The sequence below is a fragment of the Tinamus guttatus genome, unplaced genomic scaffold (genome assembly GCF_059628265.1).
Source record: "Tinamus guttatus ecotype Peru unplaced genomic scaffold, ASM5962826v1 Tinamus_guttatus_pri_ptg000085l, whole genome shotgun sequence".
Lineage (NCBI taxonomy): Eukaryota > Metazoa > Chordata > Aves > Tinamiformes > Tinamidae > Tinamus > Tinamus guttatus.
In genome coordinates this window covers 1643283-1666020 of record NW_028288619.1, presented here as the reverse complement: position 1 = coordinate 1666020, position 22738 = coordinate 1643283, and the positions used below count along the sequence as shown (strand labels likewise).

The 22738-nt window shown below is 40.1% G+C and overlaps 1 protein-coding gene across 2 annotated transcripts in view; it reads left to right on the top strand.

Moving 5' to 3' along the window:
- The first annotated feature begins 8360 nt into the window (after positions 1-8360).
- The window catches only part of BCKDHB (branched chain keto acid dehydrogenase E1 subunit beta), a 112793-nt gene continuing 98415 nt past the window's right edge, over positions 8361-22738 (top strand). For both annotated transcript variants that reach the window (XM_088520300.1, XM_088520301.1), the window contains exons 1-3: positions 8361-8502; positions 10328-10405; positions 11829-11897. In XM_088520300.1, the coding sequence (XP_088376426.1) occupies positions 8361-8502; positions 10328-10405; positions 11829-11897 (289 nt within the window). The remainder of the gene's footprint in view (positions 8503-10327; positions 10406-11828; positions 11898-22738) is intronic.

The window sequence follows — 22738 nt, the reverse complement described above, 5'->3', positions numbered from 1 at the left end:
AGCTTCCCTCCAAACAGATGGTAGATGTTGCTCCTTGGACAGCAGAAATGATGAAGCATGGTTCCCTGCAGATGTGTGCCATCTGTTCCTACATCTCCTGCAACCGTTCCACGTCTCCACGCCAAGGCCGCGAGGATGAGCCCCACAGCATCGCAGCGGCTCCTACGGCTCCGGCTGCAGGAAGGGCAGCGTGTGTGGGGCTGGCTCCACGCGACGTGTGTGCTGCCTGCTCATCCCTCAGAACAAAAACAACGCTACAGCTGACACTTCAGCTGCGGTAAAGGCAGAAATTTGTATCTCTTTCCTCACCCATTCAAAGGTTTTCATGAAACCCGAAGGAATTTAATCATCTCTGAGTTTTCCAGCAGAGGGTCAAACCTAATTTTGTTTGGCAAGGGCTAATGGTTTGGCTCAAACTCACCAAATGGGGACTGACAAACAGGTAGGCAGACAGGAGAACAGAGATTATGATAATTTAATCGTTTTCCTTAAAAAGCCAGGCTAAAGTCATAATGAAATCTCATATATTTATATGCACGTATCAACACATATATACATAGAGAGGTGGATGTTCAAAGGATTTGCAAAGAATGACAGTCAAAAAGTTCATATAAAGTTCATATAAATAAACAGAAGTTCATATAAATAAATAAATGTTATATATTAAAAAAAGTTCTCTTGGAGATGACAGTATTGCTACCAGTTAGTGTGAGAGTAGTGGACACTTGCGAGTTTAGCCTCGCTGATGACATAGGCAGGGCTTTCACTCAGAGACTGCTCTGCTTTTGCAGGTGTTGACTTTTCCAAAACACTGTATAGCAATATTTTTAGAGCATGAGAAGAAACCTATGTTTTCAAAATCAAAGGTGAAAAAGTAAATTAAATTTCCTTGTGAAACCTTACTCTAGTCTTCTGAATAATAAATTTTTTTAATGACATGTTTACAAATTTCTGTTTTTTCCCTCAGGTCTCCCTGCCTTACTTAGGACAAAGACTGGCCAGTGCTGTGGGAGTTACGACTGTACAAGGGAGGAGACATTTCCTAGGTCACAGTTACTTTCGCTGCAGAAACAACAATGCAGAGCCTGTCACTATGGGTCTGCAGTGACAGAAACAATGTTCTTGCAGTTAAATCTGATGAAATGATACCTCAGAGAGTGTCATTATTCCAATCACCTCAAAATGTTATGTCCCCCAGCATAGGACTGCTACTAATAATGTTATCTCCCTTTTTTACAAAGACAGACAAATCCACTCTGCCCCAGGCTCAGTCAACAGCATTAACCGACGTGCTCTTAGACATGAAGCTAGTCAGAACAAAACCTGGGGAGAGCATTAGCAGCAAAACCAGTATTTTCAAATGCAGATCCCTTCATGTGAGTATGTTGTGGAGTCACAACATACTTCAAACTCGAGGGGCAAATTATAACGCACACACAGCCTGCACTGTACCTTGCTTTGCATTACACCTACAGTTCTCCAAAGGCCTTCAGGGAGCCCTGACAACTGCACTGACAAGTGGCCTGTTGCTCACAGCTTTGCCGGGCAACCCAAGGCCTGAACTGGGTTGAGGAAAGAACTCCTCTCTTCCAGATGTGGCTGCCCAGGACTGAGGAAACGCTCTGTAAGAGCTCTGTGCATCACCACTACGTGTTTTCAGTCAATAATGGATTTCAGTCTCTTTATTGTCTCTCTTTCACTCATGTTAAAACTACATTGAGCTGAATTTCTTCTGGAGTTCCGAGAAGCCAACAACATAATAAAGTCTTTCTTGTGCTTTTTTCCCTCTTTTTCTTTCAAGTTTTAGCTTAACGAAACTGGTATGGCAAACTGCAGCTGTATCATATTATATGGAAATGTTACTTTTTTTTCTTTGGCAAAGTGTCTATAACATAAACACATGGAAAAACCTGCAGTGAGAGTATCCAGGCAAAGACATGTGACAATCTGGGGCACCATTCCCACGAAAAACACCAGAACGGAGTTCCAGCAAATAAGGAAAAACCTCTCAGGGCTGACTCCCACTGGGACTGAATTTTGCATCCCTGAGAAATGCTGAGCTTGAGCATCCTTAACTCCTACAGAGTCACTGGTAGTGGAATTGCTCTCTCAATTATTCTGTGAGGTGTCAAGCAGCTAAATCTTCCTCTGCAACTGCCATTACCTACAGAACCTGCTGGTTATATAAATTCCCTATATTTTCAGATATGCTCGTTTGTCTGCCATCTTAGATACCTAAATCACACCACCTCCAACTTGCTGTGTATGTAAAAATCCCTTATTCCTAGATGGATTTAGGAAAAAAAAAAAAAAGCCCTTCTAAACAGCTTAGAATCAGAGCTTCTAAAAAAATATGAAATTTCTTGTCCCTTATTAATGACCATCAGAAGCATCCTGGCCTAGGGGCTACCCCCTGCAGTCAGCTTTAGTCCATCTAAATGCCTATAGCCCATTACTATGATCAGTAACAAAAACTGGAAGGGCAAAGTGTCTTTTCACGGTGCCTGTCTCCCTACACGAGGGAGCTAGGGGATCTGGACAGCCATCTCAGACTGCCTATTAGACTAGATGCTTGACTTTTAGACAACTTAAGTTGAGGCAGATCAATCCCACACTATATAACTAACATCTGAATCTTAGCAAAACAGTTAGTAACAGCGGCACTGGCCATGCACCAGCTGCATTGCTTTGGTTTTGTTTAGTTAATATAAATATAGGGTAAGTAATCAAAGTGTAGGTCATTTCTTCCTCAGAAGTAATGTATCTGTATTCTATCCTCTGAAATGACTGCTGAGTGCTTGCAGGAAAGGAAAGGCTACATTGTGATCTGCAGAGAGGGACCTGGGTGTCATGGTGGACGACAAGTTGACCATGAGGCAGCAGTGTGCCCTCGTGGCCAAGAAGGCCAATGGGATCCTGGGCTGCATTAAGAAGAGCGTCTCCAGCAGGTCGAGGGAGGTGATCCTGCCCCTCTACTCAGCCCTGGTGAGGCCGCATCTGGAGTATTGTGTCCAGTTCTGGGCCCCACAGTACAAGAGGGATGTGGAGCTGCTGGAGAGAGTCCAGCGCAGGGCTACAAGGATGATCAGGGGCCTGGAACATCTGCCCTATGAGGAGAGGCTGAGGGAGCTGGGCCTGTTCAGCCTGGAGAAGAGAAGGCTGAGAGGAGACCTGATCAGTGTCTATAAGTACCTCAAGGGAGGCAGTGAGGAGGATGGTGCTGGCCTCTTTTCACTGTTGGCCACTGACAGAACTAGAGGAAATGGCCACAAACTGAAGCATCAAAAATTCCACAGAAACTTAAGGAAAAATTTCTTAACAGTGAGGGTGACAGAGCACTGGAACAGGATGCCCAGAGAGGTTGTGGAGTCTCCTTCCCTGGAGATCTTCAAAACCCGCTTGGATGCAATCCTGTGCCACGTGCTCTAGGTGACCCTGCGTGTGCAGGGGGGTTGGACTAGATGATCTCTAGAGGTCTCTTCCAACCTTAATGATTCTGTGATTCTATGATTCTGATTCTAAGGATTTAGAAAGAAACTGATGATGATTTCAGATTTAGAACAGAAAAACTCCCAGTTCAATGGATATGTTTTTTTTTCTTATTTGGCAGAAGGGTTTCACACAAATGAAATCTAAAACAGACCTGATGAAAGCGGTGAATGCTGTTGGTAAGTCACTTAATAAATAACCAGACAAAGCTCTTGACAGTTCACAGTGGGAAGTAAATCTGTTTCACATAGGGTGGAGAGAACAATATGACAGATTTGCATTTCAACATATTGTATGCATTAATTTTCATTACGTAAATCTTTATTGTTCTCTGCCACCTAACGGTGTAGCTGGAAAATGACAAATCAGCAAGACAATTCTCAAGCTACTTCTAGTAGACTTGAATTAATATATTTATTTAAATACAAAGAAAAGTCATGGATGAAAATGTGAATAACTATAGGCCGTGAGATTCAGTCTGCCTAATTTAGTCTAAATGTTGGGTATGAGTGAGGCTTTCCTCCTGAATTAAATGCCTTTGCTGCCTACAGGTTCACGAAGGGAGATACGGTACTTCTGAAAAACACGGTGAGAGAGATTCTGTTAATCTAATCTAGATATAGGCAAAGGTTTGTCATATACCTACTTGTGAAGCAGTTCCTTATATAAAAATCAAAGGAATCAACACACAGCACTTCTGCACTTTTTTGAAAGAGGAACAAAAGCAGAATCAAACTTGGATGTCTTCACAGTTATCTGAACAGCACTGCATGCTAAACATTTCTGCTTTGAGTAATAACCACCAGAACTGGCAGGTACTCAGCACACATGAAAATCCCTAGTGAAAGCAGCACAAAGAAAGGTGTATTCATTGTAAAGTAAAAATTAAAATGCATCTTAATTATTTTTGCCAGGCTGAAAAATGCACTGAATCCAAAGGGAAATAAAGAATAAATGCAGTCTTCTTAAAGACTGCATTTCTGCAGATACTTGCCACACTGACTGTAGTATAAGAATGTGAATAGGATCAATAGCCCACACTTTCATAAATTATCCTAGGAAAATAGCTAGAACACCACTGCTGCAAAGGTGGTCAAACTAGATGGGACAGGAATGTGGAAAAGAAAGAAAACCATGCAATCTGGACTAAATTTTGGAGAACTGACAGCCGAGTAAGGGATCTTGCTTTAATATCAATGAGGTCCTTTGAATGCAATCTGTTTTTGAATAGCTTTGATTATTTATACTCTGAAAGTATGGAATACAGTTCCATACTTCTCGAACTAAGTACAATTGTATCATGTTTGAGGGCAATGAAGTGTGGGTCTGGGTAACTGCCTTGAGCAATCTGCTTATCTGGCCATCAATACAGGTTCAACAAATGGAAAATTGATGAATACAAATTGATGCCTCCATACTTAAAATTTTGTAATTTTAGACCGGGATTATGACTGCTCCACATTCCTGCAAGAGTACAAATTCCAGATGTTCAACTTAGAGTCATTACTATTAATATTATGTGGGTAGATTTGCTCTTTTTATAACTGATCACAGTTCCCACTCTAACCAGTAGCACAAGATCAGCCCATGGCAAGGTGAACCGAAACTCTGAACACTTAGTTAAACTCATGGATCATGTTGTAGTTATGCCTGCAGCAGGACCTACCAGTACTAGACTGCAACACTGCACAAAGCTGTAAGAAACTCATGCAATCGGAAGGTGGTTTCCTTAGATCATTATCTAAATTATTATTTAAAACCAAGTAACTAAATAGAGCCATATCTTCTGAAAGAAAGGTAAATCCAGGAGCAGTGGATTTTCCTTTCTTTTCCCTTTGTGACATGCTTTGACCTGTACAGGTGGTAAGACAGGCTTCACTTTATTATTACTTCAATTGGAGATGTTATCGGTCAGAATGAAAAAAGCAGATAGTCCTCCAGTAATTATAGCAACAACGATATAGATTTTTTATGTAACATCTATATATTGAGGATAAAATGCTTCATGAAGACATGAACACTGCACTGTGCTCTATGGGGACAACTGACTACGGGGAAACAAGCAGGCTTTGGGCTAGCAGGTTCCAGCCTCAATTGGAGCCACTGCACCTTTTACTTGCCTTTTAATAACTCCACTGCAAATTACTGGAAATTCCATTCCACTGGAAATTACTACTATAATCAGAGGTCAGAAAAGAACAATACACAGTAGTGTACTATCAGAATATCAAAAAGGCACCCCAGTACATTTTACATATGAGCTGCAGGATGGATTTTTTTTAATCAAAAATCCTGAATTCTAACCCCCAGGACTCCTCTATATTTGCTTTTTAAACATAGCTTATAACATTAGCTAAATGGTATCAAGGATTCAGCTCTCAGCTCTTTTCTGCATCTGACTGAGATTTCTGGCATTCCTTCTTCCATCTGTTAAATAGCAATGTCTTCTTGTTAGCGATGAAAAACAAACATTTTAGAACTGGAATATAGTAATAATAGAATTATTTCAGCATGACCACAATCACTATAATTTCAATATCAAGATCACAACTTCTATTTGAGCTATAGTATATGTTTATTTGAAGAACTGAAGCAATAAGATTCCAGCATGTTCTCTCACAGACTCACAGAATGCTCAAGGTTGGAAGGGACCTCTCGAGGTCATCTAGTCCAACATTGGATTATTCTCAGGATAAAAATATACTCCTTTTCTTCACATATAAATTGGATTTCACTATGAATTTTCAGTATCAGAATTATGAGCTGTGAATATCAGAAATCTCTTCCCTGTACGAGTATTTCTATATTGGGCTGGAAGCACAGTAGCAAACAAAAGTTAAAAACACACTGTGGTTTCAAAGCTATTAAAGTGGATCAAATTAGACAAAAGAGTGGGATTCTCTTCCAATTATGAAACACCAAGATCTTTTAAAGTTGAGTAATATCTCTGCAGACAGCTCCTCCTGTTTCTAACATTGCTTCACTTAATAGTTAATGTGAAGAATTACTTGTGTCATTTTAAAATGTGATTGTCTTTAATTTGGGTGTGATCATTCTGGCAAAATGGTTAAGAGTCTAAAAAATGATTGGGGAATAAATGCTTAGTGACTACCCTAGTGTGAGTGGGAAGCACCACCTTAACATAGAGGCTGGTGATGTAACTGGATGCTCCCTGACTCTCCCGCAAGTGGGTACAAAACTGCCCCTGCAAATGTGAGCTGCTTAAAAGCTACTTTTCCTTTCCTTTCTTTTTTTTTTTTTTTTTTTCCTGACATCTGGTAGACCTCAACTTAACTTGCTGCAGACATAGTGCTTGTTGTCTAATCTTGATCAAAATCTAAAAGATTTTAGATATAAATCCAAAAGAATCACTTTGGTACTAACCTGCAAAATGGGCCCCAGTGTTTGTGACATGTAAAATGAATCCATTCGTGGAGTCCCTCCCACAGCAGTAGAGCCACGACACAGCATTACAGTGAGAAGGGTGCTCATTAGCAGGCCTATTAGGTGGATCAGCTGATGGACTTTTAATATGGGGAGCATGCTGCAATGAACCACTAAACAATGAGAACTTAGAACAACACTATGGTGTAGCAGAATTTATTAGGGTAAAAGCAATAAAACTACACTCAAAGCAATGCAAGAGAAATCACCTGGAGGCCTCATCAGCCAGAGGGATGTGGTATAAATGAAACAACACATTTCTGGCTTGGAAATGTGCCAAGCCCAGAAGGAGTCTAAGATTCAACTACAAGCTGTGTCCAGATTTTGAGGGATACTGGAGTAGAATGACAGACATGGGGGCACACGCTCACAATTAGAGCCATGCCAATCAGAAGTCGCTCCATGGACTTCAGAGAGCTGCGTCTGATGAATGCTGGCACGAACAGGCGCATAATCTAGTCCCTATCAGTAGGGTCTGCAGCCATCATCAGTCTTTCCGATACTCATTAATTGCTCTCCATGATTATTCAGGAATAATACTAATGAGCCCCAGAGTTTTTAAACGGTTGTCAACAACACTAAGAATTCACACAGTGACTAATACACACAGATGGGGAATATAGCTGATTTCAGCTCTTAAAATCTGTTGTGTAGATTTAACAGAAGTGTCCCTAAGTGAGTGAATGCCTTTCAAATGAGAAAATTATCTTCAAAATGTAACTTAAGTTGTTGGACTATCATAACATATCAAGATGTGGATATAGTTACTACCCTGTCAGAGCTGGAAAGACATGGACATCTGCACTCCTTGCCTTGAAAACACTGATCAGCCAAAGTACTTTGGACAAACCCCTTCAATTACCCAATTCCATTTGTAGTCTCAATGCAGCTTCCAAAGGCCGAGTGGATAAAATATCTTTTGCACACAAGAGCTGGTAATAATTTAAGTGGAAAACCTCATTTCCAGACACACTTTTCATCTAGCTCTGAATGGCACGGCAGGTACCACTGCAGGTGGCCACATTTACATTATGCAATGTATGCTCTTGTTCTCCAGCGCAAAGTTTTGGAGTTGGGCCAGACTAAAACCACATCGCATCGTGGTAATCCCTATTTCCCTGCTTTAGAAAGCTGCGAGCCTAAAGGCAGAGAAGCACCCCTACGGGCAAATAAAGACACTCGGTAATGGCAGTGTAACAGCGGGCAGCCTGTACACGCGGCAGCCGGAGCAGAGGAACGCAAACGCTGCCAACGGACACAACGGACGGACACACCGCCGCGCCACGGCCGCCACGGCGCATGCGCGCCGTCCCCGGCTCCGCTGCCCGGCGGCTCCGCGCACACCGCCCCCTCCCCACCCTCCGCAGCACGGCTTCTGATTGGCCCGCCCCGCTCGGGCTGCTGGCCAATGGGGAGCGCGGGCGGCAATGGCGGCGCTGGCGCTCCGCGGGGCGCGCGCCCGGGGCGCCCTGGGCCTCGGCCTGTGGGGGCGGCTGCGGCCGCCGCCCGCGCCCCGGCGCCGCGCGGCCCATTTCGCTTTCCAGCCGGACCCGCCGCCCAGCGCGTACGGTGAGAGCGGGGGCCGCCGGGCCCCTGTCCGCCCCGGGCCCCGTGCGACGTTGGCCTCGGGCGGCCGGGGCGGTAGCGACGCGTCGGTGCCGCCGCCTGCGCGGGCCCCTTCCTCGGCCCGCCGCGGCGCGGCCGCGCTCGGTGAGGGCCTGTGTCAATAAAGGTGCTCCCCGGTCGGGCTCAGAGCACCGGGTCTGGGCGCGCACTGGCGGCCTGGGAAGGAGCGAGGGTGACAGTCACTGCCCTGGCCTGATTTCCGAGGCTTCTCCGTGGAGGTGACCGGGGCGAGTGACCCTCTGTGCGGAGTGAGGCCTTTGCTGCCCGGTGAATCCCCGTGTTCCGCACAGAGAGCCCCGAGTCGGCACCTTGGAGATGAAGTCGCGGGCAGCTCTGGGCAGTTTTGGTCATTAGAACACAGCTGACAAGAAGCTTCTCTGGAGGTTGCAGGGCAAAGCCGGAGTGCTGCAGATCCTGCCTGGGGTTATCGTGAAGAAGCCCGTGTGGAACAGGCCTGACTTTGCCCCTGTTAACAGACTGTCAGTTCCCTTTATTTACAATGTGCTTTGAAGTTCTGTGAGAGTAAAGTACAGAAGAGCCAGTATTGATGTTGGTGCTGTTCAGACGCTGCGTCTCCAGCTCCACAGTTCAAATCTGAAGGTTGCAATTAGTTTTCCTGCAGGGCCTGATACTGATTCCTGCAGCAAATCAGGATGGTGTTAAAGAGTTTCCAGCAGTTGCTGTAGTGTTGGGCGCTTATTCGTATCAAATACTGGACACATCTTGTTGAAATGTTGACCCGAATTCTTAAGTGGGTGACTGGGTAAACATGGGCTGTTCTGCTTCCCCTGCATTGAATTTGTAAATGCTGATTATTTGCAGCTTTCATATAATGTGAACAGTTCTTGTGACAGTTCCATTTGTAGCATCCTTCTTTTAAAAGGTCACAAAAAATTAAACAAAGGAAGCTCCTGCGCACTGCAGTTCAGCTGCCCAGCTCTGGTGCAGCAGCATGACGTGGGTCTAACAAAATGCATTGGTGTTAATTAGCTGTTTAGGGAGAGTGGAAGAGCACTGAGAGATGCTCTAACTGCTGATGAGCAAATGTTGTTCTCTGGTTCCCAAACCTGCTCTCACCTTTGTCTAAGATTTTCACCAAAATCCCTACTGGCCTGCATAGCTCTTGTCAAAAATTATTTAATGTTTCTTAGGCTGTGCTCAGTCATGATCTGAACACACTTTTTGTCAATTGAATAATTGCTACCAAATATCAGCCAGGTATCTCTTGTTTGGGCAGGTTCTTATGAGGCAATGTTTTATTTGCTTGCAGAATAAGGGCTGGTTACAACAGCAGTGACAGAGCTATTGCTCTCTCCAGTCTTTGATTTTTAGGCCCACTTTCTTGCCTTGCAGCACTGGAGGCGAAGAAGGGGGCACAGGTAGTTGTTTTTGGTTTTGGAGATTTTATTTTCCGCAGCAGTCTAATGCATTTACTTTATCCTTTGTAGGGAGCTGTTCAGCATCCAGTCTGTTTCCTTGTTGTTTGGAATGCGGGTTTGATACTTTTGCCACATTCAAACTGCAGTTCACAGAGCTGCTATATTTGCTGCAACCTTGAGCATAGTTTTTGAAGAAAGTCTGAGTGTTGAACAGAACTATAGTCCTTGAAATTACAAAGTATATTGTTCTTTCCCATAACTGAAAGGTACCAATCAAGTGAGTCATTGAGAGACTCTTAATGGAGATTTAGCTGCTAGCTAATTTCTTAATAGTATGTTTTGTTCCAGTGTTTTCTGATGTATTGACCTTTGAAATCCCTTTCATGCAGGGCAAACTCAGAAGATGAATCTCTTCCAGTCAATAACGAGTGCCTTGGATAACACTTTAGCCAAAGATCCCACTGCAGGTATCCTACTATTGGCCGGCATCTTGCTCTGTACATTGTGCACAATATTAAGTGTGTTTGCTGTAGCCTTTTAAATGTCTAATATTTTTTCTATACTTTTATTGAGTTCAAAGAAACTCTAAAATGCTTTATTAGAATTAAAAGTATACAGATTTATTATTAACAAATTATTAATGGATTATGGGATCTAAGATGTAAATGCCTACTGTGGCAACTGAATTTTAGGTGATTTTGGTTCCAGTCTTGGTCCTTAGCTTTGCAGGGCAAAAGGATCTGTGCAAAATGCTTTGCAAGATTGTGTTACAGTTCTGAAGTCCAGATTTGTGAATATGAGCCTGCTTACTGAATTCATTAGTACTTTTTGCAACAGAAAGCATGTCCTTCATATGTTTTCAGTCATATGGGAATTGAGCAACACTTGTTTAAATAATGGAAAACTTTATCCTTGTGTTGATGAGAATTTTAGAATCAGTCCAGGAAAATATATTCAGTGGCTGAAAAGAATGAGTAAGTCTATGGAAGTTTGCTGATGGCAGCATGAAAGGGGATGTTTTTTATGCCAGCTGGCTCAAACATCACTAGTCATATGGTAATGGAAAGGCCTTGCAAAGACTTTAAGTATTAAAAAATGCAAACAAATTAATGATAAAAATGAATTAGTAGGGTGATGATCTGGAGATGTGCTTCTATCATAAACATGATGAGAGTATTGGCTTTACATCATTATACAAGTTTTTTTTTTTTGTTTAAACAGTATGATAAATCTGTGAATTATCAAAAGTGAATTTAGCCCCCTTTAATTCCTATTAGAGATGTTTTTTCCTTTAAACAAAAATAATGTTTCTATGCATGGGAAATAACTCTGTTTCATGTCCTCTGGATTACGGGAGAGTGTTGAGGAATTTGATAATTACCAGAACTGACACAGTTCATGAGAGTTGCTAACCTATATGCTTCAAAATGTTGAAATGTGCAATATTTGTGTAATTAATAGTAAAACTGTTTTAGGAAAAATTAAACATAGACATTCTGTGTATTCAGAGTGGATCGTTTGGCCTCAATGACTCTTAAGTGACTGCATATAATTGTTTCTTAAATTGCGTTTAGTTAGAAATTGTGGTGATACAGAGTATTTCAGAAAAATAAATAGGTGGTTTAATGAAGCCATGGCTAAATTAGTTTTGTTTTGAGACATAGTTGCGTTGCTGTACTGATTCTTTATTAAATGTGATTGTCCTTTTGTTATAGTTAGCTGATGCAACTGAAGCACTCAGATCCAGATAAACTCTGAAGTCAAATGAATTGTGTTAGATGCTATTTGTGTTTACTGTGTTTCGTATGTATAAAAACCTTCGAAACATCTTGATTAAAAATAAGTGATGTTTGGTTCACTTTAGTCCTTTCGACTCTTATCATTTTTCAGTAATATTTGGTGAAGATGTAGCCTTTGGTGGAGTCTTCAGGTGTACGGTTGGTTTGCGAGACAAATATGGTAAGTTAGCTTCTCAAACACTATTTTCATACAAGAATCTTTCCTGTTCTTTTTTTTTTTCCCTTCATATGGCTTGTGGGAGAAAAATCTAGAAACCTGTAAATAGGTTTTTATTTTCCTTTCCATGCTCAACAATGCAATGTGTTTTGAATAGACCTTGTTTATTTAAGTTTTCAAAGTTATTGAACTTGCTGACATAATTTCTTGAGTCTTTTCTATTTCTTTAACTATCTTTATCAGTATAACTTCATTTTTTTCATGTGTAATTGAACTAGATGCTTATCAATGAATGCTCATTTAATTACTCTCATCAAATTTAAGCCCCTTTACAACGCTACAAGGAGATGCTTTTTGTCAAAGGCTGTCAGGGGCCAGAAGAAATACTTCAAAATTAATTTAAATCTTTTAAGTATACCATTTTCTAACATGCCCTAGAAAAGCCAGTTGGCTTCATCTATTCATTCAGAATGTGATTGGTTTACTTTTTTGATAGACTGATGTAAAGAGATCTAGAAAAATGTTATAACCTTTGTCTTAAAGTTTAGTAGGAGTCTAACAGGAGCTATTTTTTATTTTCTGTCCATCTAGGTGAAAAAGCAAAAGTATGTGAAAAAGGGATAGTGCTTAATCATTTCAGACTTCAGACAGTTGAAGTGAGCTCAATGGAAGAGAAAAAAGCAAAAACTTGCGGGAGCAGTTGATGGTTTCTTGCAGAGTCTGTGATTTAAATTCATTCTCATATAGAGTTTGATTTAGAAAGTTTAATTTGTTTTGGTGGAGGGCCTCCTGTAGTGGAGTATCTTAGGGTTTCTAAGAAAGGTGGTGGGAGGGAGAAGCTTTGTTCATGCAACAACCTGTGGTCTGAGAGCAAACGAAAGAGTATTCACATTGGTGGATAAGTCTAACCATCTAGTCAGTGGCTTCTGACAAATCTGGAAGTTTTTTTTTTTTTTTTTTTTTTTTAAACATTGCGATAACAGTATTTCCTGCAAGGAAATCAGTAGCTCAAGAAATCACAAGGGGATAACCAAAGGAGAAATATTAATGTAAAAAATGTAATCCCCCCCCCCCCCCCCAAAAAAAGTCAGTTCTTCATGTACAGCATGCTTACTAACACATATTTTCTCCCTCCGTGGCTTACAGATCGTGTTTGTTCTGCATGTTGGAGGTGAATTGGGCTTCTTGGCTTTGGTGTAGTATATAACTCTTTATTAGACTTTATCAAAATTAGGTCTTCAAGACAACAGTTGGCTACTTTGAAAATGAGCCACAGAAGACTTCATTTGGGAAATAAGCAACAGGAGCATTATAAGCAACTTTTTAATTTTGGCTTCTTAGTGAATATCTCCAAAACCAAGCTTTATTTGTGTGTATTGTATGTATTTTTTTTTCTTTGAGTGTAATTTTTTTTTCATGCAAGAAAAATTTATACTTTTGGAATGAAGGAAATACATTATTGCATTCTTGTAATAGCGTTTTACTGTGATTGGATTCAAAAGTGCCAGCACTATTCCAAGACTTGATGATGGCTCCATCTTGGCCCCAAGATCTTTGAGCCAGGTACTGTTGCAGGAATACAAAGAAATATCTAAACAAACTGTATTTGTCAATATGATGCGCAGCAGTCATAGCACATCAGTGTCGTGGTTGGAAGCTGATTTTTTGATAAACAGCAAAGATTTGTAGTTAGTTCTTTTTCAAGGATAATAAGATATGATTGAGAATATTTAACTCCTTTAAAAATGAGGAAAATGATGAGAAGTCCTTATGTCAAAGTACTATGTGAAAACTCAACAAGGGCCGATGAAAACTAGTACTGTAGTTTGGTCAGAAACGCTGCTGACTTTTTGGAAAAAATAAGGAGGGTTCCAGTTTCATGTTACTGGAAGATAAAATGGGTGCATAAACTGCTGCTGGGATCAAATTGACAGAATAGGAAAACTATCTCTTCAGTCCATTTAGAGCATTGCAAAGATTGTATTTGCCAGAGAAAGCATGCTGGCTGGAGGAGAAGGAGAAATCTGAAAAATGCTTGCTGTGTTCCTACTTAAAATAAATTTTGTGTTACAGATCCATTATAGAAAGGCCTCCCTCAGATTTGTGTTTGTCTTAAAATTCTGAGATTTAGGTCTATGTGAGACCTGACATGGTGTCAGTAATGACTGAGGGAGCAGGCAGAGCAAGGGAGGAGTGTGGCTGCCTGCCAAAGGTGGCTAAGGGATAGAGTACGTTGATCCTGCAGTGCGGCTTTTATGTGAAGAGTAGAGTCTGTGCAAGAAAGAAGGGATTTCAGGCAGAACTGATGATCAAGGAGCCCCATGGATCTTATCTGTCTGATTATGGTTTATCAGATCACATGTGGACTCTTCTTTCTCCATTCCTCATTACCATCAGCACAAGGGGGCACAAGTGGTCCATGAGCTCGCTGCTGTGTGTAGATGTAAAGTGTGAAGGGATCATTGCTTTCTTCTGCTGGAACACTTTGTTTTCAGGTTCATAGATAGTTAACAACACTAGGTGGCAGCCTATGCCTGTCAAATACTTATTCGGAAACAAAGTGATGTTTCCTTTTTAAGAGTGCACAGAGGTCAAGGTCCAAACATTGTATTAAGAAGAATTTAGTGTATTAATATGCAATAGTAGTATGACACAGATGGTTACTATCCAGTTACTATACAAGTTGTTACCGAACATTCCCCAGAGAGGGAGGAAAAAGAATAATTCTGCATTTAGAATAAGTCTAGCATTAAAACTTACTTTTTTTTTTTTTTTTTTTTTGCCAGAAGGGCTGTTTAAACTCTGAGTGTAGCCACTCCTTACAAAGAATGTAGGAGGGAGAGTAATGCTGTAATAAAAACACAGCTGGAGGCCTGAAGACAAAGAAGTCCAACAGATTTACTTTATAAATAAATAAATCCTAATTTTTGATCAGATGCATTCTTGACAGGGTAGGAGGAATTTGGTCTGAAGTAGTTTGAGTAGTTTAGTCATATTTAAGCAGGTTGCTATTTTGAAGCTACTTTTTCACAGTAGCTATAACTTTGGATTCCATGTTTGGTCCTGTAAGTGTTCTCTTGCTATCTGAAATAGGCTGATTCTGGCTTTTCCAGCATTCATTTGCAGTTGATCATTCTTCTGTTAGGGAAGATGCTTACAAAAGGCTGAAAAATCCTTCTTTTTGAAAATGTGTGAGATCCCTGGAAATTTCTGTGGGGAGTTAGTTTTGTGTAAGGGAGAAGAGGTAATACTCTGGAAATCTTTTTCCTCTGTCCCTTCCCTCAGGTCTTGCACACTGGGTGGCATATTCTTGCTTTATTTTTTTCCCTTCCCCAAGTATGTACTGTCCCCTTACCCTCCAGTTTTGATAGTTGGTATTTTGGAGGGCTTGTGTACTCTAACCTGTGCAATTTTGTTACTGAAATGGTAATAAATATTTGATCTTCCATGTTCCTTCTGCTTGGGGAGGTTTCTTCCCTAGAGCAAAGATAGAAAAAAATGCATGATTCACAGCCTGTTTGCTTGCCTGCTGTGTGTTTGTAGTCTAGGTAATGTGCACAAATATGTTTTTTAAAAAGCGTACATCATTATTTTGGTCTTTTGAATAAAATACTATCAGAATAAAGTAGCCATGCATTTGTCTTTAACTCTGCAGGTGGATTTAAAACAGTGTTCCTGAATCACTTTGGAATGGATAAAGAACAGGTTAGAGGTACATCAGGTTAAAAATGAAGTGGTTTTTTTTTTTTTTTTTTTTTTTTTTTTTTTTTTAAAAAAAAGGTAACAAGGAGAAAGTGGTCAGAAGTCAAGACTGGGAAATAAGAGTAGCAGTTGGCAAGGAGGGCTGCTCCTAAGAAGGTAAGAGATGTCTTTTTGGACAGCTCCAAAGATTGATCTGGCCTCGTGTGGCCAAAAATGGGCACTGTGGGAAGAATATAAAAGATGGCAAACATGTATTTTCTCTTGGGTATTCTCTTTGCCTTCCTTCCAATATTTATATCTTGAGTTCTTCCTCATTCAGAACTGCCTTTGCTTCAGAAATCTTCCTCACTGGAGATTTGGCTTTAATACTGGCCTGGTCTCTGCTGGAAGCGTGAGTCTAATGTGTTCTTACCTCCCCTCCAAAAATCTAACTAGGTTGGGTTGAGAGCTCAACCGAATATCAGCCTTTGCTCAGAGCTGTAGGGATCTGGCGGAAGTGAGATTCACTTGTCAGATCTTTCCACATAAAAATGCCTTGGGGAGACTGAACATTTTTGGTCCAGGTCTTTAGAGGACTTTTGGTCTGAGATTTGCCTAGGTAATAGAAACCAAACCCAATCTTTAAATACATTTATCCTCTAGTAAGGGAAGCTTTAGTGTAAATGTTATAAAATACTGTATCTGGTATAAACTAGCAGTTCAGGCTTCCTCTACCTATGATAACTGATAGTGGGAAATTTGTGCTACATTTAGTGCAGCTGGCTGAGTTGCTCTTTCACAGCATCTTTTCCTACTTGCTGGCAAGGGAGTTTAGGTGACCACGTAAATTAGATACCTAGTTTTTTGGATGTCTGATTAGGTTGCCATCTAAGTTTTCAACTAACATCAAGTTGCTATAAATCATCTTTAAAGTGAAAATGTAGTGCAGATGATGTTTTGCTTTTTGGTAGGAAATTCTTGAATTATACTGTTTTAGTTCACTTGAAACAAATTGGAAATACGGGTTGAATGTGAGTACTTTTAATGAGAATTTTTATTTGAAAGATCCTGTTCCTGGAGGATGTCATTGTGGTGTCTCCTATCAGAAATGAATGCTTTCTTGGGGCAGAGGAGACTTGGACTGAGTTCTGTCCTTTCTGAATGAATTTCAGAAGAGTTCCCTGGGCTATCAAAGCTGCTGTCTTCAGAGAAGCAGCAGAAGTGGTTTTATCAGTAATTTTCTGAATGTTTTGGAATGAATTTTCACTTTTGCTGTTGTGATTCATTTCTCACAGTTTGGGATCTTTTGTGCTAAAACAGGGTGAACAGGATGAACGCAGGTTTCCTCCTTTCTGCATAAATATGCTTATCACTTGGTGGAGATGTTGGAGGGCTTTTGCTCATGGATTTTTTTCTTCTGAGTATTCTGGTTAAACCTTTGTTCTTCCTGTCCTTTTAGTTTATCCATGCTCAGAGAGGTGTAGCTTTCCATGGTGCTCTATACAAGACCAAAACAGAACAAAATAGTTTTCATAAAGTTTCTATGCATCTTCCCTACATGTTGTGGAGTGATATTTGCAGCTTTTGTCAGCAGTGCGGTCACTAAGACATGCTTTAGTCCCCAAGTTCTTTCTACTTTTTGCTGTGTAGCCAGAAATTGCCCCTTTTCCAGGTGGCACTTGATAAAATACAGACCAGTAAGAACAACTGCATGTCTCATGTAGGATAAAACAAAACCATATTTGGATCATTTTCTTTAAGGTAATTCTGAATTTTGCCTCTGGCTAGAGGTTATTAAGAGATGAGAAATAAGCAGCTTCAATCCTTTTCACTCCTTTTCCATACCTAAAATGAGACTTCCTCCCTGGAGTAGAAAGGGTGCAGTAAGTATGAACTTTTAAGTGTGAATTAAATTCTTTGCTTGCCTTACTGTGTTCAAGTGTATAGGCTTGTTTCATAAATAACATCTGTTCTGATAAAACCATAAGCAAAAATAAGCTTGGTAGGAATTTTTCCTCCAAACCAGGTTTAAAAAAAAGTGTGAAATGGATCAGGAAAAGATCATAAAAGGTAATTAGCTTATGTTCAATCTATGCAGAATATTTTCTTGCAAATTGGAAAATGACAGAAGAAAAAGAAAATAAACAACAGAAATAACATTTGTGTTGAATGCCGTTGATGCGGGAGGAGTTGTATCAAATATTTCCCCTGTGGAAAAATTCAAACACATCAAAAAGCAAGTGACTTAAGTGCATATGAAACCACAGTTATAGCAGAAAATAACATCCTTATGTCTGGGACAACTCAGCCACATCATTTGCAATTCGATGGATACTTTAAAAATGATTTTATTTATCACTTCCATATTTGTTTTCCTCTACTTTTGGTCTGCCTTACAAAATTAGATCTCCCTCAAGCGCAGGAGTACATTTTGGGACAAATAACTGGCATAGGCTCTTCTTATCCATCCTTCAGTGGTGCAGATTCCATAACCTCCCTACCCACACTGTCCCTGTACTGGATTATTCTTTTGGTTAGAAGCTTTTTCTAAGTGATTAGTCTTCTCTGGGCTCTTGACTGGTTGCTCTAATTTAGGAATGTTGACTATGTAAAACTGGATGCAGTGCTGCAGCTGGGTCTTACTGACTAAAATGTGCTTGCTTACAGGCTTGCTGTTGATATATCTCATGAAAAATCCTAGCTTGTCTTGCAGTTGTAAGGCTTATTTTCAGTGTTTGATGCACTATAATCCATACGTGCTGTTCTGCAGAGCTTTGACTGTGGTGTTTGTTTCAGGGGACACTTCATTTTCAGAAAACGAATCATTTGTTTATAGTCCAGTAAAAGATTTCAGAATTTTTTATTTATCTGACCAGGAGGCATCTGTACCTAGCCATGCCCAAGGGACACTGGGATTTCTTTTATGGTACTCTTTCCTTGCAAGAAAGAGTATTAAACAAAATATTTGTAATGCAATTATGCGCTGAAGAAAACTTCTGGAGGGAAGTTTTGTGTTCAAGTGAAATATAGAGGAGAGGAAATCTGGATGTCAAGACAGGGTTGGCCCCAGGTTGTTATGGTATTTGGTGAAGTCAGCATCCAAAATGAGATTCGTGATGAAGGATTGGCTCTGCTTACAAAAGTTGCTTAATGTCCTGATGGGTTTTGCTCAGATGAAATAGCAGAAACCTTTTGAAGCTGAGCTGATAGACACAGATATAATGTGGCTTTTCCAAAATTTCTAAATTGTGCTTCCAAAAATCCGTAAAATACTTTGTGCTTATCTTGTAAAACTCTTGTTGTTAATGAGTTTAAGCCATTGTAGAGACTTACAGCAAGCTACTGCCAAGGGAGTAGAGATGTGTTAATGGAGGTTCTGGGTCTATTATTATAGTGCCAGTCCTTCCAGTTTAAGGTCAAGAAAAAGCTGAATGTGACTATTCTGGGGGTCTTGTAATATGATGTGTTAATAAAAAAAAAAAAATGTGCCTCTGTGTTGTTTTATTGACTGGATACCACTTCAACAAGTGGGGAGACACTCTGGGAGTTTCCTATGAGTTTTTTGTCAATAAACATGGGGTCTTTTGGATACCTTAAGAACGTAGTAATAAGCTGCTATAATGAGAAGAAAAAGGTCAACCTAAAGCAACACTAGAAATAAGTGATTAGAGATTTATTTATAAAAATAGCTGTCTCTTCTGGTTGCAGCTCATTGCTTCAGAAACAGTCTGTAAGCTTATGGGAGAAGTAGCTCACTGCTTGTATATTGTGCTTGTCCTTATTAGCCTATTCCATGCGGTAGAACAAAATAGCGCCAAATTTGAGGCCTGTTGGGTTTAAGCTGAGGGGTGGAAGATCTCACTCAGCATTAAAAATGACTAGTTGGTGTACATTTAACATTCAGTAAGATGCAAGAAGTCTGGAGTTTTGTACTCTTGTCTGCATATAGATAGATTTGAGCAGAATAATGTTGAAGCTTTCTTGTCTGGTTCTTAAGAGCCGTTTGGCAAGATCTGGATTTTGTTCTGATTTATATAAATGTCTTTTTTGAACTGTAACATCTGGAGAACGTGTTCCAGACTCATTACACAATAGTACATGTTGTTCATTTTCATCTTAAATCTTAAAAAAGGAATTGGCTACTCACATCTAGAAAAAATGTTGTTTGAGAGTTTAATACAATGTAGTATGTCTTTTTACCTTGTATGTGTGGGGTATTGAAATACATTTCTGATGTTAGAGCTGTATGATTAAGCTTACTTTTGCTTTTGACTTTTAAATAGCTCTAATGTGCCTGCTGTGAAAACAAATGCTTAGTTTTGGGGAGTCGGTAGTTTTTCTTATGTTTCTAATGGCATGTTGTATACTTCAGCGTGTTTGAGGAAGAGATGGAGGAGGTACTTGTTAACGTAGAAGCTGATTAGAAGCATGTAGGTTGAAGTTTTAGTACAGAGTCTAAGAAAGCTATTCTAAAACATTTTTAAGATATTTCAATACATACCACTGGACAAAAAAAAGCATGCATTTCTGAGCTCTCCTCAAAATAGGGTTTCATCTTAGCATATAATTCTGTTTAAAGATTACAATTATATTTTAGTAATATAATTTCAAGGAGAATACAGCTTTATTTGTTAAGGAAACAGAGTGGAAGCTGTGAACATAGCTAGCTTTTGCAATCCATAGTCATACCACATCTGCGAGCATAATTCCTATGTCTTGTTTTAGATGTCAGTCTGCCTTTACTATTCCTTAGGTGAAATGATTTTCACTTTGTTCTCATCAAGTAGGACTAAATTGGTTTGTCTCTTTTTTTCCCCCACTCTGGGAGAGGGTAGTGGTAAAAGAGTGGTAATTATCAGTGCTTCAGTTGAGGAATGCACTGAATTTTCTTGGAAGCCATTTATTAGAATTCCAGAAGGGACAAACTGTGTAAGGCCATCTCTAGAGACCAGTCAGCAACAGTTAGGCAACAGAAACACTTTGAGGAGCAAAAAATTTTGGACCTTGCTAACAATTTTAGTCTAACTCAATTCCATTAACCAGGCTAATGTAACAAGGTGATAATTTATTATAGGGAATTTTGTTTCCACTGAATATGCGGAAATATATTAAATCCTCTTAATCTGACAAGGAATTTTCACAGAAAGAGAGAAGTAGAGAAGTGCCAAATACAGATGCATTTATAGATTTCCTCCCCTCCCTGTGCCTGTACTCTGCATTACCAACAGAGACAGGCAAGATTACACGTGAGATGCTTGAGATGTTGCCCATCGCTGCAAGTTGTTGATGGGCAGGCAGCACCCTGTTTCTGGTTAGCATTAAATCCTTGCTGCTCCCTTGCTGGGTTGAAAGCAACGGTTTCACAATTTGCAATGGATCTAGCATGCTTTCAAATTTATAGTAAAATACTTCTATATGACAGATATTGAAGAAGGTGCCTTTTGTTTTTCATGGTTCTGTGAGTCTTCCTTGCTTTGTCGTCCAGGTGGTGTACCCAGGCTATTGAAGCAGAGTTTTTATAGGTGTTTGGTAGATGTCAGTTTTAAACCTTAGTTAATAGAAGGGAGCATTCTGTGATAGCTTGCAAGTCCACTCTGCTTTTCTGCATGCTTCTCCTGTAACAAAATTTTTTAGCTGGTGAGCAAGGGCTGTTGTTGGTCCTTCCTGGATGAACTTGTATTCCTCAGTGCAGCTTGGCATAGAGCTTTGTTTCTTTGCGTTGAGTTCATTCAGATCTATCTCATAGAACCAGTACTATCAATGTGGAGGGTGGGCTACCTGCACAGGCAACAGTAAAGAGAAACCCTACATAAGCAAATCTGCCCCTTTGATGCGACTGGCTAGGTGAATATCTTTCAAATAGTGTGGAACTAGATTGATACTGTTCTATCAATATCATAGAATGCTTCTATCAGCAGGTCCGGACATTTGACAAGTCATCCTGCTTGGGATATTCATGAATCATGGAATAATGGGCTGGAAGAGACCTGTGAAGGTCATAGAGTCCAAATGTCTGCTGAGGGTAGAGCCAGGCTAGGTTGCTTGTTCAGGTGAGTTTTGAATATCTCCAGGAATCTCCAAGGATGGAGATTCTACAAGCTGTCTGGCAGCCTGCTCCAATGTTTGGCTATTGCTGTGGGCACCTTTCTTTCTCCTTTCATCTAATCAGAGTTTCCCTTTTTGCATCATTCTTTCATGGGTACCTGAAAATAAATCTTGACTTTTAAAAATACTTTCTTCCTTTCCAATATGGAGGAGTTAAATGGCAGATGTACAAATCTCCAGACCATCAAAGTTGCATAAAACCCAAGCCCTCCCATTTTCCCCTCCCGCCTAGGAAGGGAGCAGATTCCACAGCATTTTTTATTGTTACTGCTCAACTCTTTAGCTTTTGTTTCGATACTAGTTTGTCACAAACAGCAGGAAATCTTAACTGGGAGCGAGTTCTGCATTTGCTTTAGGAAGGTCCATCTGCTGGTAAACTTTCCTGTGTTCTCCCCTGCCCAGGAGCCGTGAGCCAGAAAATTAAGCAGATACTTAATGTTATGTTCCTGTTATCAACAGCTTAGGGACTTAATAAATTTTACAAGTAACATCTAGCGGAGAATAAATACTGTGTTGTATTATAATTTATAAGCATTTTCTTAGATGCTTAAAGGTAAGAATAAGAGAGACAGTTCATGCAAAGTCCAGCTTGAGTTGATTCGAGGGTAAGATGGAAAGACAGTATTTCTATGTGTATGTTCTGTCAGCTGTCCTCTAGAAAGTAACTTTTCTTCTTAACTTGCAGTTGTGTAGCTGCAAATCATAGGTGCAGCTGAGGAGACAGGTCCTAATCCTCTGATTTGCTAATACTGCAATGCAGCACTTCTCCTGACTCTTACACTGCAAAAAGATACACTGCCAAAAGAGTTCTCTGAGGTTGTCGATTAAATAAAAATGTAGTATTTTTTTTTTCCTAAAGGCATCTTGGAGGGGAGGAAGTAAAAGTACTGAGTGCTTGGAAGAAAAATGTACTATCTTGAGTAAGAGAATGGTGTATTGAGAACATTTGGAAATAAAGCTGGTGCTTCAAATATTCAGGTCTGTTCAAACATAGGAATGCCTTGAAAATAGTAATCAGAGAAGACTTGGAAGTAAAACCGACCTTTCAGCAGTTGATA